Raw genomic sequence first — 25,131 nt, forward strand, 5'->3', positions numbered from 1 at the left:
GCATGTGTATTTGGTGTTATCAATCATCTCTAAGCTTTCGTAAATTTGGGTTAATAATTCAGAGTTAACTGTTATAGTACTCTCTGTTTTAATTAGAAACTAAGTATTTAAAATACACTATCCTAAAACAACCACTGTAACTTATCACAGAATCAGGATTTCAAATAGTGATTATTATAGTGCAGTATGTTGTGTTTCTATTATTTCTTGGCCAAATAGCAGTAATAGAAGATTTCAATGAAGTATGTAATTTACTTCATATTCTTGCTTCCAGCTATACAGATTTTCTCAGGGTACTGAAGCAGATGTAAATAAATATCTAGAATGTGGATCGCTGAAACAGAATACTTCACACAGTGAAAAGCATAGAGTGGGGGAATTTATCATTTCTTAATATATACTTCACATACAGTTATCAGTATACAACAAAGATTCCTTATTAAGTCTATTAGTAAATGTTGGGCTGACTTTGTTTCTGCTTGACTACTACAAAATGATGGCACTTAAGAACTGCCTGCAAATAACCTGAATATGAATGCCATTTGCATTTGATAGAATTTAATGATGTGATGTAATGTAGTGATGACCACTATTACTTAATTTGATGTAAGAGTAGAGATTATGCCTGGAGTGAAATGGAACACAGTTTATTTTTTTAATTCTTGAGTACTTGATTTCTAATAAATCTTTGCCTCTCTGGAACACAGCCCAGTTTGGCTAAAAGTCAGGCTTTATGTGCGCAGCATTCAGTTACCATTCACTAAATGGAGGAAGTGAAACTAAACCATGCACATCTAAGAAATTTACGTCCTCGAAATAAATTAAAAAACTAAAATAAAGGTTCCTCAGCCAAAAAACCCAAACAAATTGGTATAGTTGCTCTTCTGGTTAGCCTATACAGGAAAGATAGTACATGTGCATGTTTATCTATCTATCTATAATCTCTATTCATGAGTCAAGTGCAGCAATTTCACTCGATCTATTGACAGATCCACAGTCCTGATTTGTTGTCTTTAAGTGCATAGTGATTGTTTCATGTGAAGTCTGATGTGAAATTTAGTTATTTGAGCACTTAGTGATGTCTAAGAACTTTAGCTGCCTGACTTAAGGAGGTTTGAAAACATAAAATATTTTAAGGTGCATTTGCAAGCAAAGTATTAGACATTGGGAAGGCCTAAAAGGAATTATTCCCAGGATTGTTAAATTTGTCAGTGTTGAGATATGGGAACTACAGGAGTCTGACTGCTGAGTTGTCAGGATGAGTTTGATTGATTGGTTTTCTAACGGGTTGATAGGCCACTGGGAAACGTAGGACCATTTGCTCAGAAAATAAAGCAAATTAAGGAGAGAAATTAGGGGGAAAAAAAAAAGAACCTTGCTGCATTTCTTCATTTGTTTTTGACTCACTCAAAGTTTGGACAGGAGTTCTGGCAGCCTTAGGAAAATTTCTGCCAACTGAATTTCTGGGAACATTTTGGGAGGTAGGGGAGGGTTTTTGTAATACACGTAGAATAAAATAAGTGCATAAGGCAGAAAGAAGGGGTAGGAAATTATTTATGCCAATCAAAACTCGCAATGACTTTTAAGAAAATAAATGTTCCTTTTGGTTTTATTTCATATAAATAATCGTAGTGTTAACTTCCTGACTGTGAAAAATCCTTTTCTTTTTTCTTGATTTATATTACTAAAATAGAGGGAGTTGGAGCAACATAGTTTAGAATGGTGGGGATTGATGAACACTTGGATAAATGGCAAGTTTGTGCTTTTTTCAAGGCTTGTGACATGTGTGCATGTGTAAGATACATTATACACTAGTATTCTCGAAATTTTTCTTGGGTCTTAAACATCTTAATTTCTTTGAAAGTGTTGTCTTTTGGGGTATTTTTAAGATATTAATTATTAACACCCAACTTAAAGTTCTTGGACATCACTAATCCAGTTAACTTAATTATTAACCCAACAATTGCTGTGTTTTCTAAGATGATTATAACCAAATCTTCTGCAATAAATATTTGTAGAAGCCCCTCTGTTTTTCTTGATGCTGTACGAATTGTGGAGCATTTTGCTGTGTTTGGGTATTGCCTTCTTTTTCTTTTTTTTTTTTTTTTTTTTTTTTTTTTTTTTTTTTTTTTTTGATACTTAGCTCATTTCTTGGCCCAGGTTTGGCTTTCTAAAAAATTAAATGTCATAGTCCCCTATGTGCTTCATCTGTGACATTTAAGACTATTTTTTTCTGTGTGGTGCAGATGGTAAACAGAACTGTGGGGTTTATTGAAGATATTTAAAAAGCTAGTGAATTTGGAGATTCACACATGCTTTTTATAAGTGTGTTCTTAATTTATTTAAGAAGACACTTGCCATGGTGTTGGGGCTGAGTATAGATGATCTACCTTCAAATTCACAGGCTTAGATATCGTGAAGTCCCCTTGTACCAGACACAGAAGGTACCAAAGTGGATCAAGTCAGCTGACTATTTGGAACATCGTAGAATAGTTTGGGTTGGAAGGGGCCTTCAAAGGTTATCTAGTCCAAACCCCACATACTGACCTACAGGTCTGATTTAAGAGGTGGACAATAGAAAAGGTTAATGCAGTGACTCCAACAGTAGTGTCAGGCACTGAACCTGGCAGGCGAAAGTACCAGTCACTTAAGGCCCATTCTGCTGTGAGTGGAGAGAGTGGTACAGGTTACACAGTATGGTTGAGTGCAAATTAATGTCTCTCAGAGAAGGTTTGTGTGTGGATTTGTGGTTTGTGGGGTTTTTTTCTTTTCCCCTTTTTCCACTCAGTGAGAAGAGACTAGATTATGTATTTGCATGCACAAGGGATGTCCTCCATGAAGAGTAATTATGGTATCATGTACTCGTTCACTGTATCGTAGATGCAGTCTAGTATTTTGGGATGGTTTCAATTGAATAGCTCTCTTCTATGTTTCCCATTGTAGTACCCAGATGTAGGTCCTTTGGCATGCACAGGGGAAGTGTGCACATTAAGAAGCTATCCCATACAAAGAAACGTGTAGTACTCGAGAATGGGTAAAATTGAAGCAAAGTTGCTTTTTCTTGTTGCTACCAAAACAGCAGTCATTGGTCATGCTGTCACTTTGACAGGCCATGCTATCCTAATGTGGTAATGCTCCCACTTTGATTTTGTTTTCTCTTCTCCTTCCTTTTATTTTTATTTCCTTCCTTGACTTTTCCTTTTTCTCTTCCCTCCAAAGTTGTAATAATGCTCAGAAATTACTTCCTAACAGCATGTCACTGGAAAAAAGTGGAGAGAAAAGCAGATGCTGAGAACTAACCTTCATCTGATATGCATGGCTAACTCCTGAGTTCTCTAAAAAAATTCTGTGTTGACGATAAAAGTACTTTAGGTCTGAGGGGAAAAAAGCAACTACAGATTCATCTGACTAGACACAGATATGAACATGCAAGTCAGCCTTATTTTAACTCATTTGTTCAGTGTTGCCTGAAAATAGCAAAGCTGAGCTGGTATTTAATAGCTCTTGATTATTTTCTCTTGACGATGCTTCAAGCACTGTCAGGTTAACTGCATGAGCAGTGAAACATCTCGTTTGGTCTTTGCAGCTCCTGTCGATGAAGCCAGGAAGACAATCTTAGGATAGGAAGCACTGTTAATTTTTGCTAGGCTGCAATAATTTTTTAGTATGATGTTTCAGTCTCAAAGGTTTCAGGTCGTGCACTTCCTCAAGTATGCTGCAAGCTATCATAGAAGGAGGCTGTAAAGCACTGGATCTTTTATACTGAATCACATGAAGTTTTAATCTCCCTGCATAAGGTACCTCTCAAGGTAAAAAAGGCCTGGAAAATTAGGGCTGGGAATGCAGCTGTGTAACTTACTGAAGTAATTCAAAGATTTGCAGTTTACTGTGGTGTCCTTGTGTTATCTCAGGAGTGGCAGATCTCTGCCTTGATCTTTCTTTCAAGTAGCAACTTCAGTTTTGTTTTCTGATCCCTGTCCTAGAAAGAGGTACAAATTAAGGACCAGTTTTCCTAAATAGCTGTAGAAGGCAAATAAATGCTAAATTACTTATTTTTAATAGAACAGGATTGCTGGAGCTGCTTATGTATGAGAGCTCTGGAGTTCTCTGTCCATCTGTTCTCTTTTCTTTGGATACCATATCCAAAAGTTGTGTTTTCAGAATTACAGGGAAACCCTTACTTTAAATGAAGAAAAAAAAAAAGTGTTGATAAAAGCTCTGTATAAAATCCTGTAGATACTAATTTGCAAAAGTTAGTTCCATTTAGGAACAGCTTGATTCAGGAATGAAATAGCCTCTCTTTGTACGTGTAGGTCCGTCCTGCTGGGCTGCTCTGAAAGACTGCTAGGCACTAGAATTTTCATTTCAGTATGTTGATAAATAATTATCCTGCTTTTTCATTATATAAGTTAAGAATTAAGATCATCTTAATTAATTGAAGTATTTAAGAAATCTCTAAAGTTTTTTTTCATTTATATCAGGATTTTGTAGGCGAGAAAGTAAAAATCTTCAAATGGAAAATGTGTAAAAAAATTTGTTCCTTTCTAAGGGATCTTTACTGTTTGGAAAAAAGATTCTGATCTTAAATCCTCTTAAGTAGTTTTTGCCAAGGTAATTAGAAGTAAATGGTCCTAAATATTACTAAATTTCTGTAGTAATTTCTTGGATCCTGAATGACATACCATTGGTCTGTATGTGATTCAGGCATTTAAAGCTTGTATTTTACAATCATCTCTGTGTGTTTCACGTGTCATAAATTACATAAACCAAAGCTGATTCAAGAATTCAGTTTGTAAAGTTAGTTTTGAATTTTTCAGATTTTGTGTATGCACTTTTTAATGACATTTTCTACTCTACTGCCTCATCAGTCTGTACCAGTGGAACAGCTGATACTGTGTTAGGAGAAGTCGTAACTTTTTTTTTTTGAGAAATGTTTCTGCTTGTATGCTCTTTTTTCGTTTCAGAGTTTTCTGGAGTGTTTTCAAACTCCTCCACTAAGGTTGCCTCCCACTTGCATATTTTAAAATGCCTTGAACAATCATCCTACAGTATAGAGATCCTGTTGTAGTGCAGAGCAACATACGATCCTTCTCTTATGGAAGCTGTAGTTACTAAATGTTGGTTAGTTTTCCTTTCTGTTGTGCAAATCAGATTTTGCTCTTGTAGCAGAGTCTCATCTGATTAGCCAGAGACGCATCTTAATTCTCAGATTTGAAGAAAATTAGTAGTTACAAGATGAATTCTTTGGCATTCTTTTGGAACGCATCAAATAGGCTATTCATTGAGCCACCAAACTGTATTTGTTCTGTGTCACTTAAACCTTTAAAGGTTAAAATTTTCTGGTTAGGATCTTCAAAGGTGCCACTGTTTGGTGTGTAGGTGCCACATCATGGGCTCATACTGAGCTGTCTTTGCTATCTTTAGCCATGTCCAAGTTTTAAGCAAGTTTTAAAAGCTTTATTTCCAAGGGGATTCTTCACACCAGGCTTTGTAGTCTTTGAGTAACTGGCTTCCATTTCGTCTGCATACTGAAGACTGTTTTAAGCACTGGAAACTTTGATGTGCTCTGATATTCATCTGTGTATTCGGAAAAGAAGAATTGTGTTTAATACACCTACTGCACTCCAGAATTTACTGTTTGAAGTAACATTTAAAGGGTTACTCTTAGGGTCACTCTTAAAAAAAGACTTAGTAGATACCTTCCTATTTCTGCAGTCTGCCCATTTTCAAGTTTCACATTTTTAAGAATACAGTAACTTTTGATGATTTATTGCCTTAAAGTATTCCTTTATCCTGTGTGTGCATACCTGTATCTATAAATTCCCCTAAATCAGTGACATCCCCTTTCTTACTCTTACTGGAGGTATTTTTAGATACGTTTCTAAACTGTGTTCTTGGTGCATATCATGCACGTGGGGTTGTATTCTGTGCTTTCAATGACTTTCAGTATTTTCTTTTTCAAGAAAAAGGCCTGAAGCAAAGTGAAATTTATTTAGATTGTCCATTTAGAAACCTTAGTTATTAGTGATAGAATATGTGGGACACTTCTGTCATTCTCACTGTCTCTGGACGCTGCTGTAAGGATGGCTTATTTATTTGAAAGCTCTGTTTCCTTTCAGAGAGACTTAATGGCTTTTTCACTGTCTTCCAGGTTCTCATATTAACTAATATCATGCTGGGTATTTATCTCTTTGGATCCTAATTATTTTCTATTATCCTCAACATGGAATGGAATTCAATTAAATGATCATTTTGGAACGCAGAAAGACAATTACATTTGAAGTAATTAATTTGGATCATGTTGGAGACACCAGCCATCCTTAAAACAAAAAACAAATAGAAATGAACACTCTTGGAGGAAGTCTTTGACATATATGAAACTATGTTCTTCATTCAATATATTGCCCCATTTCCGTAAGTTACAAAGTTGTACGTGTTGTAGTATATGTGACACAGATTGGTCGCAGAGTTTTACCAGTCCCAGCATTCTTATTCCCAGAACATGTTCTGTGAGAGCAGATTAGTTAAAAATGCTACATCTCCATCCTTTTCCCTTCCCCCTTCCCCCCAAAAAGTCTCATCTTCCTTGGAGAAATGAAACCTACCAAGAAAAAGATGGGGTTTTTAAGTACAATAGACATTTTCCTCTACTGTATATATATTTTAATGAAGAGTAACGTCACTGGTTCTGGGTAAGTGCCCAAGTCGCGACTGAAAATGAGACTAAATAGTATTATATAAGTGCACTATGTGCAGTCACTTTTTGAATGCTCCCAGTTTTTTTAGCTCCCGGGTTGAATCTCAGCCCTTCAGGTCTAGTTTTAGCAGAGCACTTCATCTTACATTTGGATGTGCTTGGTTTTGCATCAAGCTATTCATAGTACAGTTTTAAGTGCTTTAAAGTAATTTTGCATGAGTTGTGCTTCTTTCTTTTTGTTTCAGCAGAACTGTAAGATGTGATTACAGTCTGAAATGCACAATTCTGTATTCTGGGGCAGCATTTTTTACATTCATGGACATGCTGTGCTGCTTTTCAGACTATACTGAGCTTTGTTCCTCTACCTTTTTTCCAAACTTCTGCTCTCTTTTGGGAATTACCTGTTCCTCCTTCCATTAATTTGCTATGGGCAACAAGATTCTAACTTGCTTGATGTAGGTAGTCAATGAAAGTTTTAATTGCAGCTTAAGAACAAATTGGCACTGTTGAGAAAAAGTTAAAACTTTGCCTGATAAATAAAATTTTCAGTGCAGTGAGGGACCTGTCAAAAGTATCAGGCTGAACATCTTTGCCTTACTTTTTTTTCTTCTTAGTTAGCATTTATTTATTTTCAAAATGGTTGTGTTGTATGCTATGATTGACAAGCAGTAAATTTTCCATGTAATTTGAAGTTGAGCTGAAGATTAGAAATGGCAGTAACCCTGCATTTAAGATTGATAGCAGACTTTATTGTTTGAGAATTCCCTTTTTAAGAGAAAAAGGTTAAGTTCTGCCTCTTGAGAGTGGACTTATTTTTTGAAGAAACTCAAGAACAGAGGGGAAAAGTGAAAGAAATGAACCACTAATGAAAGGCTTTAAGTTTGATCTTTAGGACTTTTGGCGGGAAGGGGAGGGTTGTCATTCAGTGGTGTTGGTGAGGCAGTATGTGTAAGATCAGTACCTGACATAAAGTTTCACTCCTGACTGTAGAGAAAGCTCATTTGATCTAACAAAATAATGAGCTTTTGGAAAGTTGCAAGCAGGATGAGTTACGTCTCTCACGGATGTTCTTTATTTGACCTTCTTAGTTATATCTACTGATGCAATGAAATGCAAGTTCCTCAATGCAAATGGAGATCTTTAATTTCACTTATTCTAGCAGCTACAGGACATTGTGTGTTTCATGATTCATGGTAGAAAATAGTTTTGTAATGATAGAACAGAAACCAAATTCTGTAGTATAAGCAATTTATTTTTTTTGCGTATCAGTGCTACTGCCATAAAGCACTTAGATTTTATTGCCTAGGTTTTTTCTGGCAAGTTACAAGGTCACTTGAAAACTGCTGCATCTATGACTAGATATGAGTGTGTTTTGTTTAAACTAAGCATTGAGGTTTTCCTTTCTTAAAATAATGCCTATTCCCTATAACTTCTGAAATGTGAATTGTATGAAGTTGAGTGTCATGGATTGTGTAAGCTCCTGTCATTTGGGGCTTGATGGTCAGGAAAACTACTGCTGATAGCTTGCAAGTTCTTTGTTTTTCATACTTCCACAAGCAAGAGAGAAATATGTCTAAAGGAAGCTCTAAATTCTTTTGCATGGTAGTATTCCTAATTTGTCAAAAATGTTTTGGGGTTTTTTCCCACTTACTGTAGTTTAACCCCAGCTGACAACCAAGTACCACCCAGCCACCCCCTCACTTTCCCGCTCCTCCCTCCCCGCAGTAGGATGAGGATGAGAATCAAAAAAAGGTGCAACCTGTGGGTTGAGATAAGAACAGTTTAATAATTGAAACAAAGTAAAATATAATAGTCATAATAATAGGAAAAAGAGGAATAAAACGCAAGAGAAACAAGTGATGCACAATATTGTTGCTTTGCACCCACTGACCAATGCCCAGCCCCATCCCCCAGCAGTGATCAGCGCCTCCCAGCCAACTGCCTTCAGTTTATCTACGGGGCGTGGCACTCCATGGTACAGAATATCCTTTTGGCCAGTTTGGATCAGCTGTCTTGGCCGTGCTCCCTCCTAGCTTCTTGTGCAGCTGCTCACTGGCAGAGCATGAGACACTGAAAAGTCCTTGACTTACTGTCTGCACAGTCATCAACTCAAACATTAGTGTGTTATCAACATTATACTAAATCAAAATACAGCACTGTACCAGCTACTCGGAACAAAATTTGCTCTATCTCAGTAGAAACCAGAACACCACTGTTAGTAACCAATTCTACAGATTGATAAAACATTCTTACTGTAATTGTAAGTGAATTAAATGAGTCATTAAACTCTCAAGTTATATTTAAACTAGAATAAAGCTGGACTGCCACTGCACAGAGCTGTCTCCATTGCTGTAGTTGAATGTTTCTGTTGTATCCCTTGTTTCTTAGCATCAGCAATCAGGCGATATGGTTGCTTTGTCCAGTGCATTGCTGAAAACTGGCTCCTTACCATGACCACATATTTCTTGGTACTGACATGGTGACAATGAGAAGACATCATTGCCAGGGACTGAGAGTGCCAAAATGTCCATTTTGGTGACAGCACAGTCATAAACTGATGGACATAATAAAAATATGAAGCCTTTTTCCCCTGGGTGTGCATATATGTACAAAACCAGTGTATGCAGAGATAAGTACCCAAGTCACATTTGGCTCATACATGGTTAAATGTTCTACACATGCTCTTATAATACAGGTACTTCTTTCCACTTTCACAGTCCATTGGGAAACCTGAACCTGTGGTCTTGTTCTGGCAGCAATCGTTACTTGATCTGTCTTTCTGTTTAAAATTCAGTCTGTGATCTGACTTGTTTCTGCTGAGGGCTGATTCACATTAGCTAGATGCCTGAGCAATAACTTGAGTAATGTGTCTCCAGCTTGTGGCAAGATAAAAACAAAACAGTTTATACACCTCACTTGAAAGATAAGTCTGACAGGATATAAAAAATAGTTTTTGCAGAGGCCTAGGAGATGTCCTTTGCAGAATGGTTTTTTCAGCTTTTCATTTCAAGTGCCAAGTGAAGTGTACTGTGATAACTTAAATTCCCCTGTATACTTTCTCGTGAAGTATGCTCTGTTTCAGCACAGTCTAGGACCCAACTCCTCCTTAATCTGCAGATATTTTTATCAACTTGCTGAGAATGACAACAATATTAATCAATAGCACTGTTCAATAGCTTGGTGCTTGACACTCAGGACAATGCTACCTTTATCATTTTTCTTCTGTAGGAAATCAAAGACAAATATAGGAGTTACAAAGCAAACACTCATGAATATTTACAGTGTCAACTAAACGACAATGAAAGAGAATGCTTATATGTAAATCTTTCAGAACATTGAGTAAATTCTCCTTTTTCTCTTCAAATCTAAATTGTTTTGATAATCCAAATGGAAGGTCTCCTGGGGTGGAGGGAAAAATCCCATAAGTCACTGTATGGAAATGCTTGACAAATTACTGGATTGTACAAAGTAACTTGTTTAGCTCAAGTTCCTTAGTTGTCAGCCTTCTTGGCAGAGGTCTTCATAGCAAACAGACTGGAAGAATTAAACTTAATAAAAGGAGTTCTGCCATGGTTGTTTTATACTACACTGCTCTGTGGAGGGGCATGTGAAGTTACATAGTTACATAACCTAGTTTGACTGTGTCTGAATGTACAATGATCATGATGGCCTTCAAGTCTCTGGTAGTGGTAGGATGGCTGAGATGGGTAGCTTTTCCTTGTGTTGTGAGTGGCATGCTCAGAATAGAATTTGTATTAAAATTTTGTTCTCTTTGTAGCCTACAGTTTGCGGTAGCTGACTGCAGGCTGGTACCATTGCCTTCAGTGAGTGCATTTCTGATAGTATTGTAGGGTCTCTGTTGGGTTCTTTCCTTGTTAGTCCTAATGTCCACCCCCCCCCCCCCCACTCCCACACACCCTGGAAGGTCTTCAGAATGCTATCTTAAAACTCTTCATTTGTCTCTTTAATCAAGTACAGAAATGGTTTAATAAGGACAATACTGTTTGTATAGCAAACCCAGAGCAGGATTTGCAACAGCCAGTCAAATAAGTAGCTTGTAATAAAAAAGCCTTTTTACTGTTTTCATTACAATTGTGGAATTAAAATGTAACTTTCTTCGATGTATATAAACTTGTGTTACAAAACAGTATTAAAAACAGTAACATGTATATTATTGATTACTGGTGACAGAAAACAGTCATCATCATGTCAATCAGTCTGAATTCACTAAAATAGAAGGACTACCAGGAAGAACTCTATAGTGTCACAAAGAAATCCATACCAGTCTTACTTCCAGTGTTTGAAAAGGATTTTAATGATTACAGCTTTGCATTCAGATGAGTCTTTCATTACCTTGGTAATCTGCCTGATTTGTAACTTTTTATTTTCTTGGGCTTTTTTCTACTCAGCTTCTGCAGGCTGATTATTTTAATAGTTGGAAACATTACATGCAAAAACTGATTTATACTCCATTTGGAATTTTGCATATTACAACCCCTGCTTTCGTTTTTTTGTACCTTACCTAAATGTTCATCCTCTCTTTAAAATCTGGACAACAGGAACTTTCTATTTATAATACTTTTTTGAAATGAAATACTTTGTTAATATTCATGTTCTTTTTCATCACACCAAAATACTTGAAGAACAAAACAATAATGATACATTGTGTGAATTCAAAAAGTTGTTAATGAAAATGGTGTGGTTTCCAGTTTGATGCCGTGTATTTTTTGTGTTATGCTGCAGGTCTATCAAATGGTTTTGGAGATGAAAGTAAAGACAGAGCATTAGATGATACTCCAGGAAGAAAAGTTGAACCTCGTCGTCGCTGTGCATCAGAATCTAGTATTTCATCTAGTAACAGTCTCTTGTGTAACTCAAGGTAAAACTGTAAATCTGAAATACAAATTTGAGACTGCATATATCAGTTTTCTATACTGCTTGTGACCCACATTGGAGGATTGCATAAATTTTGGAAAAAAGTGTGTATTTTAATTTTCTCATTTATGTCAGATCTGAGATACCTTTCAGGATTGCTGGCATTCTTCTGTTGAATTCAGATTATTGTATATCCAGGCAGTTACACTTTCAAACTGACTGTTCTTCTCTTGCTCTGTAAAGATACAGATATGTTTGTGCATATAGTATCTTGGTTTAATTACCTTCCTAATCTGGAACACTAAAAATGTGTGTGTTTATTTTTGTGAGGGCGAGAGAGAAGCAACTTAAAAAGCAGAGTCTTGTATACAGAAAAGGTAGTAGTTCAATGGGTTTGGAACTGTAGGTTGTCAGTCTATGGATTGCTGTCTAGGTCCTCCAGTGATGATAGTAACTGTGTACCAGCTATTGACTTTCTCTCCATGGAGTCTGTCGTTAAAGGCAGGACCATCAGAATGAACACCTCTGCCACCTTTGATAAGTATGTCTCCATCACCAATGGTGTATCTTCTGAAAGAACACTGATCTCTGGGTAAAAGGTAGCTGTCTCCAGTCCTGGGCTAGGATGAGGCATACAGGAGAGTATAGGGTGAATCTGTTAACAAAAAAAAAAGAGGACTTTATTCATGTGTTCACGTTAAGGGAATGGTGTTAATGTACTCATGTCAAACAGGCTTTCAGAAACAAAGGGATTTAATATTGCATCTGTTTTAAATGTGATATTCTAAATCAAATTGTTAATGCAATTGTTGTTCAGATTCTATGATTTCTTGAAGAAAAGTGTGCAGAGAACAAAGTTCCCATTTTGAGTATAGTCATTTCACAATTGAAAGACTGGAATTTGTAGTGAAAAATTAAAGAGAGAATAATTGTGTTTTCTGTGTAGTATTAGTGTTGGAGCAGTGGAACTGTCTTCTGCTGATAACCAGGCAATTCTGTGCATGAAAATAGTCAGGGGTTTGGCTTTTATGTTGTTATTTGTATTCATTACACAAAATAGTTTTGGAGTTTGCTCTACTGATTTTACTCTATACTGATGAAATTTAAATTCTTGTCCAAAGTTTTGATTTATAGTGAACAATGTAAATTATCAAGTAATGGTTTTAATATTAATACTTTCATAGTTTCAGTCTACCGAAGTGTGGTAAAGGTAAACCTGCCCTCATACGGAGACACACACTGGAAGACCGAAGTGAATTGATATCATGCATTGAAAATGGAAACTATGCCAAAGCAGCAAGAATTGCAGCTGGTAACTATAAATAATTGTATTCTTAATAGTATTGTATAACTATAATTTTGTCCATTTATTTGACAGGTTCTAACATTCTTATTTTAACTGCTTAAATACATTAAGCGTTCTGAAGTTGTTGTTGATATCCTTTGAGAAACTACTGGATTCTGCTTTTGATGATCTAAAGACTTTTAAAAGAATAGTATCTGACTCGGATTTTGATTGTCTCTCCTAGCTTGACGAAATAAAGATGTTTTGAAAGAAAAAGAGAAAATGAGCTTTCTTTTACAGATCTTGTAAAAGAAAATTAGTAGTCATATGTGCTAGACTAGTAACCCCTTACTCCCATGTGGAATGAATTCTGACTAGGAAGAATTCCGAGGCTCTTATTTGTATATACGCCTGTGAAGTCTCTGAATCTGGCTGCATGCATCCTGTCAGCTTGTGTATGATTTTTTATTCAGGATTAAAATACCATTTTCTTTGTGGCTGAGAATAGTATAGGTTTCTTTCTTGATAGCTGCCCTGAACAAGAGGACTTGTACTGTTTTTATGTACCAGATACAGTTCTATGTACATATTTTTAGAAACAGTCTGTAAAGGAAGGATGCATTAATTGAAACCCTCATGGCTCTTTCTAACTGTCATGTGAATACTTTACAAACTGTTATTAACAGAGCTGAGAAATAGAACTTACTGTGCAGAATGATTGAACTAATTTTTTTTATGTGATCACTTTAAACACTTTTTGCTTGCTATTTCTACTTTTAAAAGGTCTTAAACCACTTCTTTCCCCTAGTATGTTTTTGTAATGTTGAGATAGAACCTTTTATTATAAATAAGCAGTGCCCATTTGAAATGGGAGTGGACTGAGAATAATTGAGGAGTTAAGTTGTATTTTGGCAAGTAGTGAGCTACTTCTATCAAGTATTGCCTTACTGCTGAGAGAAAGTGCAGCTGCAGCCCCTGAACTGTATTTTGGTACCACATTTCCTCATACAGGAAATGCTGCCTCACCTTTACCGCATATGAACTCGGATAACTTTTCCCCCTTCAATCACCACCCGCAGTTCCACCTTGAGGGTATAACTCACTGTATTCTGACCAGTCTCTGGACTGTATCTAGGGGACCAGTTGTGGTTTTGGTCGACTGAAAGGTTTAAACCTGTCTCAGGCTTCAATCCATTGGTCAGCAACAGAGAAGAAAATGGAGGATTCTGGTAGAAGTGTGACACTGTTGGGGCTGCCCGAGGCAGCACAGCATCCAGCTGCAGAAGTCCTTGGTGTCAGCTGCAGCAGGCAGGGAAAGCTGTCAGCTGCAACAGGCAGGGGTTGGCTGCAGCTTGCAGGGAAAGCTGGCTCCTTCCCAAGGAGCGAGTCCCAAAGGTGGTGCAAAAGCGTCGGCAGAAGCAAAGGATGAGAGAGGGGTCTCTGTGTAGGTTCCAGCTGGTTTACTGCTTGTGGAGGGTCCAGGGACAAAAGACAAGGGAGTGAGCGAGAACGAAGTATTTTATATGGGGGTGGAACAAAGGGAAACAACCAATGGGGATCGACTGAGGAGGAGGAGCTAACAGGGGAATAACCAATAGGGATAACTTAAGGGAGGGAATTACATGAGTAGACCAATGGGGTGTCGAAGAAGGGAGAACTTTCCAGAACTAATACATAGGCAATTAAGGGAAATACACAAACATGAACTTATACATAAAACTGGGTGGTGAATTCCTGAACCAATAAACTTAAAACATGTAAACTAAGAACCACTAGGAACGTGGGAACTCACCGTAACCAAGGGGTGAGGATTAGACCTTGGTGTTCTGGAGGCCTGGCCACCAGTCCTCTGAATGCTCTGCTGCAGTGGCCACTGTCTCGTGCACTGCAACATAAGTGCACAGTAACATAAACTCAAATATTTGTTCTGAGAAGAAATAAAACATTACTGCTGCTGCCTGGAAACCTGCTGATGTTTTTGAACTTGACTGCAGGAAAGGGCAGGGCAGAGAGACCAAGAGAACTTGTTAAAAATAAATAGAAATGAAAATGCGGGTTAGAACTTAGGCATAAGAATAGAAAGGTGTACCAAACAAATATTGTTGAGTTACCAGGTGCTATATGAGTATCCAGGTATCCAGCACGTGGAAACATATACCATGCAACTTGCATCTTCAAAATCACCTATTTGACAGGATTGTCATCACAGTTGTAAAAGAAACTATTATTTGAAGTACCATAATTTTATGTTTTCTTTGGAGCTTTTTCAAAGGGAAAGAATTATTGGAATTTGGCAAACACTTCCTAAGAACTAAGATGTTCTAAGATACACTATTTCTAGAAGTGTCTAAACCCTTGTTCTTTATCAGTAGGCTTGGAATAAAGTAGTAGTGTCATGTAAAGAGCTGTTATGAACACCACCTGTTTTTTATTGGTATGTGTGTGAAAGTTGGTATTAGTATTTGGATTCTAATGATCATGAGCTATTGATTAGGAAACCAAGAACTGCAGAAGATTTGTCTGAGGTTTCGTTCTGGAACATTTTAATTTTGTATCTCTTTGTTCTTAGAAGTTGGGCATAGCAGTATGTGGATTTCAACGGATGCTGCAACATCTGTTCTTGAGCCTCTAAAAGTAGTATGGGCCAAATGCAGTGGATATCCCTCTTACCCAGCTCTGGTAAGTGCCCACCTTCCCAGAAGTAGAGTAATGATACTGTTTCTGGTCTGAAAACACCATGTGCAAACTTAAGGTAATTGGTAATTTCCCATTCAGGTTGAATAAAGGTAGCTTATTCTGCCTTCTTTACTGTGCATTGAGTTTGTAAAGTTACTGCAGTATCAGATTTTAAGTCAATAATCTCTGCTACCCTGCCTGTCCTTGGAGATGTGCTATACTCCTGTGTCATGGTTTAACCCCTGATGGCAGCTAAGCTTCCTGCAGCTGCTTGCTCACTCCCCATGGGTGGGGGAGAGTTGGAAGTGAGGAAACTCGTGGGTTGCGATAAAGACAGTTTAATAGGGAAAGCAAAAGCTATGCATACAAGCAAAGCAAATTCATTCCCAACCACTTCCCATGGGCAGCAGGTGTTCAGTCATCCCCAGGAACACAGGGCTCCGTCATATGTGGCTTGGGAAGACAAACACCATCACGCTGAATGTCCCCACCTTCTTCCCCCAGCTCTGTAGAATGAGCATGATGCCATATGGGATGGAATATCCCTAGGGTCAGTTGGGGTCAGCTGTGTCACCTCCAACTCCTTGTCCACCCCCAGCCTCCTCACTGGTGGGGCAGTATGAGAAGGGGAAGAGGCTTTGACTCTGTGTAAGCATGGCTCAGCGTTAACAAAAACATCTCTATATTGTCAGTGCAGTTTTCAGCCCAAATCCAAAACATAGCCCCATGCCACCTATACCATAAAATAGCCATACCACCTACTGCAAAGAAAATTGCCTCTATCCCTGCTAAAACCAGCATACTTGTCTCAGTAGTCTTTGTTTCTGCATTATATATTATTTCTGCTGCAAGATGAGTATAAAAATACTTCTGATTCTACAGCTCATTAAAGAAACAAAAAACTCAATAGTTGGAATGAACTGACTGATTGCAGACAATTGTGAGTGATGTACTGGAAACTTAAAGCTGTTGTTAATATAGGAGATGTATATGCTTCTGTTAATATGGGAGAAATAGATGCAGTTCTACTTACATCAAGGCTTGCAAGAGAAAATGTTGATAAGGTGTTTGGCTTTAGGCCTTTGGGGTTATATGAACAGTTCATACACTGGCTTGATTTATATATGAGTCTGGACAATCCTGACTTTTAATATGTGTGTTCTAAGGACAACATGAAATGTAATCATACGGAGTCAGGTTAAAAACTCTGGAGGTGACATTCAGAGCGCTTGAGTGCTCTCAGTGGCTAACTTGGCTCAGATGCTGAAAATTTGATGATTTGATTGTCTCTTGAAAGGTGTTAGCACTAGATATAAGCTGATGAAGACCAAAGGGTTCTTTTTCTGCCTTCTTTTTTATGTCAGCATTGGTGTTTCTGAGAGTGGGATAAGTTGATTGAGGAGTTAAACCTTCATCAAGAGAAGAAAATTGTTCTGATTTCTACAAACTCCCCACAGTATTAGCTTTGTGTTCAATTCCCAAAGTCAGTTTACTGTGGATTAAGATTGGTGCCAGTGTGGATGCTAGAAAAACAACAGGAGTTTGTAGAGTAGGAGATGGGTAGAACAGGCATGGAGTAAAGACCCTTCTTTGGGTGGAAGCTAAGCACTTCATAATGCTGTGATCTGCATACCAAGGAATTTTTCCATCAGGGTGGTTAGTTTAATGTTAGCAGCATATTCCCTCTCTCCCTCAAGTTCTGTTTAGAAAGACTTTGTGACTGTAACTGCATGTTTTGCTGAAGACTGAGTTATTAAATTGGATATGCAAGATATTTGAAAGTGATACCCTTTTTTTTTCCTTTTAAGATTTTTGCTGCAGAGTTTGAGTATGGAGCATGTATTTTACAGAAATACTTCTACCTTAAAATAGGTTGTTTCTTTAAGGTATATGAATTTCAAACCCCAAAATTTGAGGTCAGTTACAACTTTTAGAAATTCTGGTTTGACTTTTTCATTCTAAAACCTGCTTGTCAGTCTCGATTGTATTAAGTAAAATTCAGATGGGACTTTTAAGAAGAACTGATATGGGTGAAAAATGCTTTTTTCAGTGTTTTCATTGAAGTCTGCCACTAGGTCTCCACTATGCCTGTTCAGCTTATGTCAAAAAGTTGTGTGTAACATGAAGTCAGTTTATATCCAGTGGCTGTTTACTTTACTATTTTCTTGTTAACTTAATTTGTAATACCTTCTTAAATTACATCATTTTAAATATGAGGAACTGTCCTTTCTTCTCTCTTACAGATTATTGACCCTAAGATGCCTCGTGTTGCTGGCCATCACAATGGTGTTACTATACCAGTGCCACCTCTGGATGTACTGAAAATTGGAGAACAAATGCAGACCAAATCAGATGAGAAACTATTCTTAGTACTATTTTTTGACAATAAAAGAAGTTGGTATGTTACTGAAATGTATTGTTTGATGCAGTGACTTAAAATTTTAAAAACATACCTTTGGTCCAGAAGAAAACTGAAACATTATTTTTCCATGGATATCATTCCTATGGAAGTATAAATTATAAGGTTAAAATTTCATATTTGAGTCTGGTTTTGGACCAAGGTATATATCATTTTGGACCAAGGTGTATATATCATCACTGAAAGATATCTTTTTATGGTCAGTTTGGAAGAAAATAATAGAAGTCATTAAATAGTCTTTTCTATTTGCAAGCTGCTTTTGTTTATTGACCGATAAAATTGCTTCATAGGTTTTTTAAAAGCAACAGTCTAACATACATCTCTATCATCCTTCATTGTTGCTTTCCAAATTACAACACTTCTCCCCCCAGTCTACTCAAGTGCATTTTCTTTGAATTTTTAACCTGTCTTCAGTTAAATGCATTATTAACATTTTTGTTTAAAGTTCTTAGCCTTTTCTAAATTTTTTCATGAAACCTTCCCTTTTTCCATTTATTTTGGTATTAGCAATATGCTCTGTAGAGCCTGAAGGAGGATAATTCACCCAACAAAACATTCTCTTTCCCTCCCGGGTGGTCTTTGGTTTTAGGGCTGGTGGGGTTTTTCTGTGAGAATATGGGGAGACATACTAGGTTTTTTGGTGTTCTTTTCTTTGTTAGGGTAGTTTTTGGTTTTGGTGGATTTTTCCTAGACATGGAAGCTTCTCATCTACCTCTCATCAAACTGTGTATTTCTTTTCTGTGTTCTCTGTAGACCCTCTCCTCTCCAAGTTTCCATACAGGTCAAGCTAACTGTAAATCTGTCCATATCTCAGTTTTTCTCTTGAATTTGCTTACTTTTAGGTATCAGTTTCCTCTTTAGGTGATTGTATTTGGTGTCTGGTGATGCTGCCATTCTCCTGACTTTCTCTGTGCCAGTACACTATCACTTAAATAACTTCCTGCGTAATCTTATAAGTGATGTTTGCTCTTCTGCCCCTTAGATCTTTCAGCATAATTTCTGTGTTCTTCAATTATTTTTTAATTAATTGGTACTTCTTCATAATTGTCTTTGTTCGGTTGCACAGAATTCCATAAGATCCTGCCTTCTTATGCCTCTGTTGGCAGAGAACATCTGCATTTAAACATACTCAGCGTTCTGTTTCTCATTTTTTTCTCTTACTGGTGTCACCAGTGTAATGCATGTTCTTCCTGGCCACTTTCTTAGTAATTGCTGTAATTGCTTCTTGATCTGGGGAGTCCTCTGCAGCTTAAACTTTTCAGATTAGTCTCTATATGCAGGTGGTCCTAAATCTTGTAAATACTGTGTAAAGTTGTCTCTAATGGGAACTCTGCATAGATGGACGGGAAAAAACTCAGTACCTTTTCCATCCCCTTTCCTCCCCTCTACCCTGACCCCACCAACTTGTTTTTGTAATGATCCTTTTATTATGATTATTCTGGCACTCAGAATTCTCCCTGTGTTGTGTCTCTTTCAGTCTTGAACTGCTGTCTGTGATTTTCATTCATTTGCAGGGTGTGTGTCACCTTCAGTCTGTGATACGAGTATCTATGGATTTTCATATGTGTTTCTTCGTCTTCACCGCTTATATCTGGAGGACTTGGAAAGCTTTCTTTTAAAAATACCTTCTTAAAACTTCCTCTGATCTGTAGTAAAACTGATAGTGGTTAGACTGCTGCTTTTCATGCTGTTACCATACTGTCTCTGTCCTTGTACTGACTCTTCACATTTTATTTCAGTGTGTATGCTCACTACAATAGGGCTGTAGTTTAGAGTGCTTTAAGAGAATGAAAATATTTCAATATTTCAATTTTACTCATTTAAAAGAAAATTTTTGCAGATTTGACTGTCTGATTTCCTATTGGTTCGGTTCCAAATGGTTTCCCAAACTAATGTTTTTGAACAGGAGGGCTTCTGCCTTTTGTAGGATTGGGATTGCAGACTACAGTAACATACCTTGATAGATATTTATTAATTTACCTGATTTTTGTTTTCCTTAGTGTGTGTAATTTAAGAAAACAGGATTGCAATCAACATTTATGAAAATAATGTAAATTTAATTTATACTTTTAAAGTAAATATTTAGAATGCTTTAATTAGAATGGGATGTAGAGATTTTTCCATTATCACTCCTCTATGCCCAGAATTTGAAGATATTTATGGAGCTTAGAACAGAAAAGTACCCTGAATATGGAGCTAGTGGGATTTCATACTGCAGGGTAAAAGCATGCTAATCAGAACTTCCTTGCCAGTTCAGCTTTCCCCATAAGGAACAAATTGAGATGCCTGAAGTGTAAGGCAAAAATCCATCATCTGAAAACTCCTGGTGATACTGGAAGGGAAAGAATGAAGACAAACAATACTGTGTCAGGTGACTCTTGAGCCATGCCCATTGTTAGTTGCTGCTGCCTATTTAACTGCATCAGTATTTCAGGCTAATTTTTTTCTGTTGATACTTAATCACTAAATACCACTGAATTGGAATGTAGCCTCTGTTTTATGGAAGAGATTTTCTTAATATTTCATGTTCTTTAAGTATTTAAGGCAAGTAAGCACTACCTTAAAAGGTGTTTTATTGTTTTGTTCAAGATGGTAAAACTGATCTGCAATATGAGAAATACGGCATAGTAGCCCTGACATTTCTGGACAAGCCTCTTGATTTTATTCTATATTTAACAGATTTATTTTTTGCCCTTTTGTTACAGGCAGTGGCTTCCCAAATCCAAAATGGTTCCCCTTGGGATAGATGAGACCATAGACAAGTTAAAAATGATGGAAGGACGTAACTCGAGCATACGAAAAGCAGTAAGAATTGCTTTTGATCGTGCTATGAATCACCTGAGTCGAGTCCATGGAGAACCAGTCAGTGACTTCAGTGATATTGACTAACAGAGATTCTCTAGCAAGGCATGAAAAATACCACAGAGACTTGAACTCTAATAATGAACCTCTTTGTCTAAAAGAATGTATTGAAGATACAACCCCTTACTTGTTGATTCAGTGGCTGAGTTCTGCAAACTTGAAATGGTTGAGCAATTCTTCTAAATCACCATTGCCATATTGATTAATTATTTTATTGTGTTGTAGATGGAGGATTTTCCACTAAACCTGTTAAAATGTCTTGTTCATAGTGTTCATAATTGTACATAAATGTATATTCAACACTTAACTTATTCTGATTTTAGAAGTAGCTCCTTAATTCCTTTTATAATTTTGCTGGGGAGGGAATTGGGTTTTGTTTCTTTCCATGCTTTTTACTTTTCTTTCTTTCTTTCTTTCTGAGGTTAAGTTACCTAAGCACCATCTTCCAGCTTAAGGTGTTTAGTGGATATTAAAGCCTAATATCAAAATGGCATCAAATATATGTTTGCCTAAATCATATACAGTATGGTGCTGCTTGTATCATTTCTTCCGTGGTCTGTAGCTTCTGAAAAAGACTTCTGAATGTTTGTGTAAATTGTTGCTCTTTGCACAAAGTACCACATATTTAAGATTGATGTAAATTTACAATTACAAATATGTATTTTAAGAAAGGAAGTTGAGTTATTTTGGAGGGTACTTTGTGAGAAAGACATCAATAAAAATTATACTATGTACATCACTTGCAAATCACCAAAAACACTCCATTGTTGCCCAAAATGAATTAAGGTTGTTATTGTTTTAAACAAACCTGGCTTAAAGCCTGCAAGCACATTCTTTCTGTCAAAACCATATCCCATTTATCTCCCATTGGTTTAATTTTGTTGATATGTGTGCCTCCCTGTGTTTTATTTATTGTAGAAAATGTATTAATTTGCTTTATAATGAAAAATAAAATTGACAAATATATTGATATGCATTTTTATACAGGCACATGAGAAGACAACTTGCTTTGGGAGAAAAATGTATTGGAAATTGTATAAAATAACTCGATGGTTTGTGTGTAATTTGGTTTTTTGGTAACTTGTAATCTTTCGTTTCCAATGAGGGGATTTATGTAACTTTTAATTTAGAACACTTTGGTAGCAATAGAAACTTTGGATACATTTTTGTATGGTACATGTGATGTATATAGAATTAGTACTTTATTTTTATTTTTAAGAAGTAAAGCATTATGTTTGGGCAGGGGGAAGAAGGAGGGTGGGTTTCCAGAACTGCATTTTTATATTAAAAAGAAAAAAAATAAAGTCAAGATATTGATTGTTGTAGCTACTTTATTCCTACCTTCACTGAGATACTGAATTTGTAACAATGAAAATGGCAAGGTATGTTTGCAATGTGATTTATAATGGCTCCATTATTTATAAATGCACTGTGTTTGAACTCTTTTGCAGTGATATCGTAAATACTGTACCAAGTTATATAATATGAAACACCAAATAATGCATATGAATGCACGAAGTATTTATGCCCAGCTTTTTTATAAAGGATTAGCAAATACAGCAAAACCAATACTTTTTAAATCTTTTTTTTTTTAAACTTCATTGAATAGCATACTTCATTGTTAAACCTGCTTGAATCTTTATTTTAAAGGGACAATTAATTTTTAAATAGTTTTTAATGTTTTTATTCTCTATTGTTTGTAATACCCCCGTAGAAGCTTGAAATAAAATTTCTTTCTCAACTGTAAATTTTGTCCTGAATTTAGCCCCTGGGATTTTGCTGCAGTGCCCGTTTTCTTACTCCATGACTGAGCTGTTCCAGAGGCACTAGGCCAAGAAGCTGAATGTTCTCCTGTGGCACCCAGCATTGTCCTTACTGACCCCTTGGCATAGGAGGTATTCCAGTTAGCTGAGACCAGTTGCCTGTGGTGGACTCTGATAATTAAGGATAAGTTGGATAAATTTCACAAATGGTCAAGCAAATAGTTTTCTCAGACTTGACAGCAAACACAGCTTTAGGGAGAATAGTGATGGCAGGTACCCTGGAAGGAGCATCGTTGAGATGTGCTGCTCTCATGGCCACAGCAGCCACATCAGTTAGAAAAACAAAACTCTGGTTGCTTGCATTAAGTAAAACTGTATAATGACTTCAAGGATCTGCCATATAACCATTCTTTAAAGGCAATGGAGCTTAACTGGGGCAATGTTGAGACAGTAGAACCACTTGTTGTTGTTAGGACTCTGTTAAAGGGTTTTCAAAAAAGTACTCTGCATCAGATTTTATTTCAGGCTGATTCCAGAAAATACACTCAAATTTTGTGTGGGTAAAACTAGATAATGATTCACAGCCTCATTTTGGCGCACAGAGAAATGGGCGTTTTCTCTGTCTTGGACCTTGGAAAGCTGAAATGCAGTTACAACAGAAGTTGGAAGGTGATGGTACCTGTATGATAAGAATGTTAATACCTGTGAAATATGAAGTGCCAGTAAAAGTATACATACAGTTGCAAAATGATTCTTTAGAAGGCTTCCTACATTCTCAGTTTCTTCTCACGCTAGCAACATCAAAGGAAAGAGCTCGTCTTATGTAAGCAAAAGCACAGCATTAATTTAATTGTTTTGGAATGATTTTTTTTAATCACATCTTCAGTGATCTTCACTTTAGTTTGAATTTTGCTCAGACTTCCAAGTTTTCTTTTATGGCTTTTCTGTTCAGAGGTTGTTTCATCAGTTCCTTGGAGAAGGAAAATGTTCTGCCTTTGTCTTACAGGGGACTGCATGCACCTAGGAGAATTTTAAGCTGGAAAACTTTACTGATTAAAAGAAGCCTGTTAAGTATCCTGACAAAGCATATTGCATCTTCTTCTGATTAAACTGGCATGAAAGGCTAGTTTATTTTTGTTCTGGAAATGTGATTGAAACTGTCCCAGGAATTCTCCCCAGATCCTGTCTGAGAGGAGGTTGCAGCAGTGTCAGTTGCTGTTCCCATATTCTCTTGTGATGAAGTCCAGTGTCATCCAGTGGCTCTTGAGATTGGGTTAAAATCTAAGACAATTTCTCAGACTTGCCAATCTTTGGTGTGACTTGGGTGCTTTTAAGGGATTTCATACCTACTCAGGAAAGGAAATCTGAGCTCCAAAGCTGCTTTATTTCCTAATTCTGTGGCCTAACCAGATACAGTAGTGGGATGAACACGTGCACATCGGAGAGTGCTTCACTATATTTTAGACCAGGTTCTGTGATAGTAATAATAACAACATAGAGTGGAAATCACTATTCTAGTGGAGAGAAAAAAAGGAACACCACATTCTGGCTTGCCAACTTCTTGGGGAGTGTTACAGTTGTAAGTATAAGGTGTAAGTTTGTGCATTCACTGCTCAGTTCTGGTGTGATCATTTCCTGTTAATAGAAGCATGAGAGATCCACATCGTCAATTGAAACGTTGTGAAAATTTCTTTTCTTGTATCAAAATATGAGCAATTATGTTACAAATATTTAGGGCAAAAATGTGACTAGAGAATAATGTTTTCTTAAAAAAGTTTGTTACCAACCCCAGTGATTTTTTGGGGAATGTTTGTTGTGATTTTTTATCTTTTACACTAGAGGGAGCAATGCACACAGACTATCACACCCACAAATGAAGTACTCAGTTTTTCCTTTTCAAAATCCTGCTATTAAAACTTCCAGCTAACAAAAAGTCTTTTTTGCTTCTAGTATTTCTAGTCCATCAAAAGTAGCTTTCTCTGTTCTTGCTGCAAGTGGGGCGGTTTGGGAATGCTTAGTTTTAACTAGAGCTAGTACAAAGGACAGATAGCTCTGGATTTTCTGGCTCTCATGTCTAATTGCAGATGACAGGTGAGTAACTTCTTACACTTTTATTGTTGATTTTATTTTCGGAGTTGCCTTCTGTAGTGCTAGAAGAGGACTCAGAGGTGGTTGCTGCTGGTAGCACAGTGCAAGTCAAACATGTCAATTAACAGAAATACTCCAGGAGGTGAAGGTTCCAGATGAGACAGTTGCTCTGTCCTGCAGGCTGGCAAGGGGAGATTGTTTTGAGGATATGCGTAAGGGAATCAAATAAATTCATTTCAGTTGTGTGATTGCATAGGTAAAGGTTGTTGTCTATGTGAGAAAAAACTTTCTCACCCCTGGTATGTCTGTAACAAAAAATACAGAAATGAAATGTAAATGGAGGACACATTTGCTGTCCACATCCTGTTTTGCACCTTTGGGTTACCTTGTTTAGATTTTTGTTTAACATCATTCAGTTGCTATGACTTACCTGTTTTATCAATCCTTCCTTGGAAGATTTGTGTCC

At 36.9% G+C, this 25,131-nt stretch overlaps 1 protein-coding gene across 5 annotated transcripts in view; it reads left to right on the plus strand.

Annotated features, from left to right (window-relative positions):
- The window catches only part of BRD1 (bromodomain containing 1), a 60,678-nt gene extending 38,116 nt beyond the window's left edge, over positions 1–22,562 (plus strand). The window contains exons 9-13 of one of the 5 annotated variants that reach the window (XM_032105537.1): positions 11,441–11,576; positions 12,757–12,884; positions 15,427–15,536; positions 17,777–17,931; positions 20,658–20,841. In XM_032105537.1, coding sequence (XP_031961428.1) covers positions 11,441–11,576; positions 12,757–12,884; positions 15,427–15,536; positions 17,777–17,931; positions 20,658–20,841 — 713 coding nt within the window. Of the gene's footprint in view, positions 1–6,151; positions 6,378–11,440; positions 11,577–12,756; positions 12,885–15,426; positions 15,537–17,776; positions 17,932–20,657 lie in introns of those variants that run through there. The other 4 variants (XM_032105540.1, XM_032105539.1, XM_032105541.1 and 1 more) reach the window with 4 other exon arrangements.
- The last annotated feature ends 2,569 nt before the right edge of the window (positions 22,563–25,131 follow it).

Source organism: Corvus moneduloides, chromosome 4 (genome assembly GCF_009650955.1).
Source record: "Corvus moneduloides isolate bCorMon1 chromosome 4, bCorMon1.pri, whole genome shotgun sequence".
NCBI classification, from domain to species: domain Eukaryota; kingdom Metazoa; phylum Chordata; class Aves; order Passeriformes; family Corvidae; genus Corvus; species Corvus moneduloides.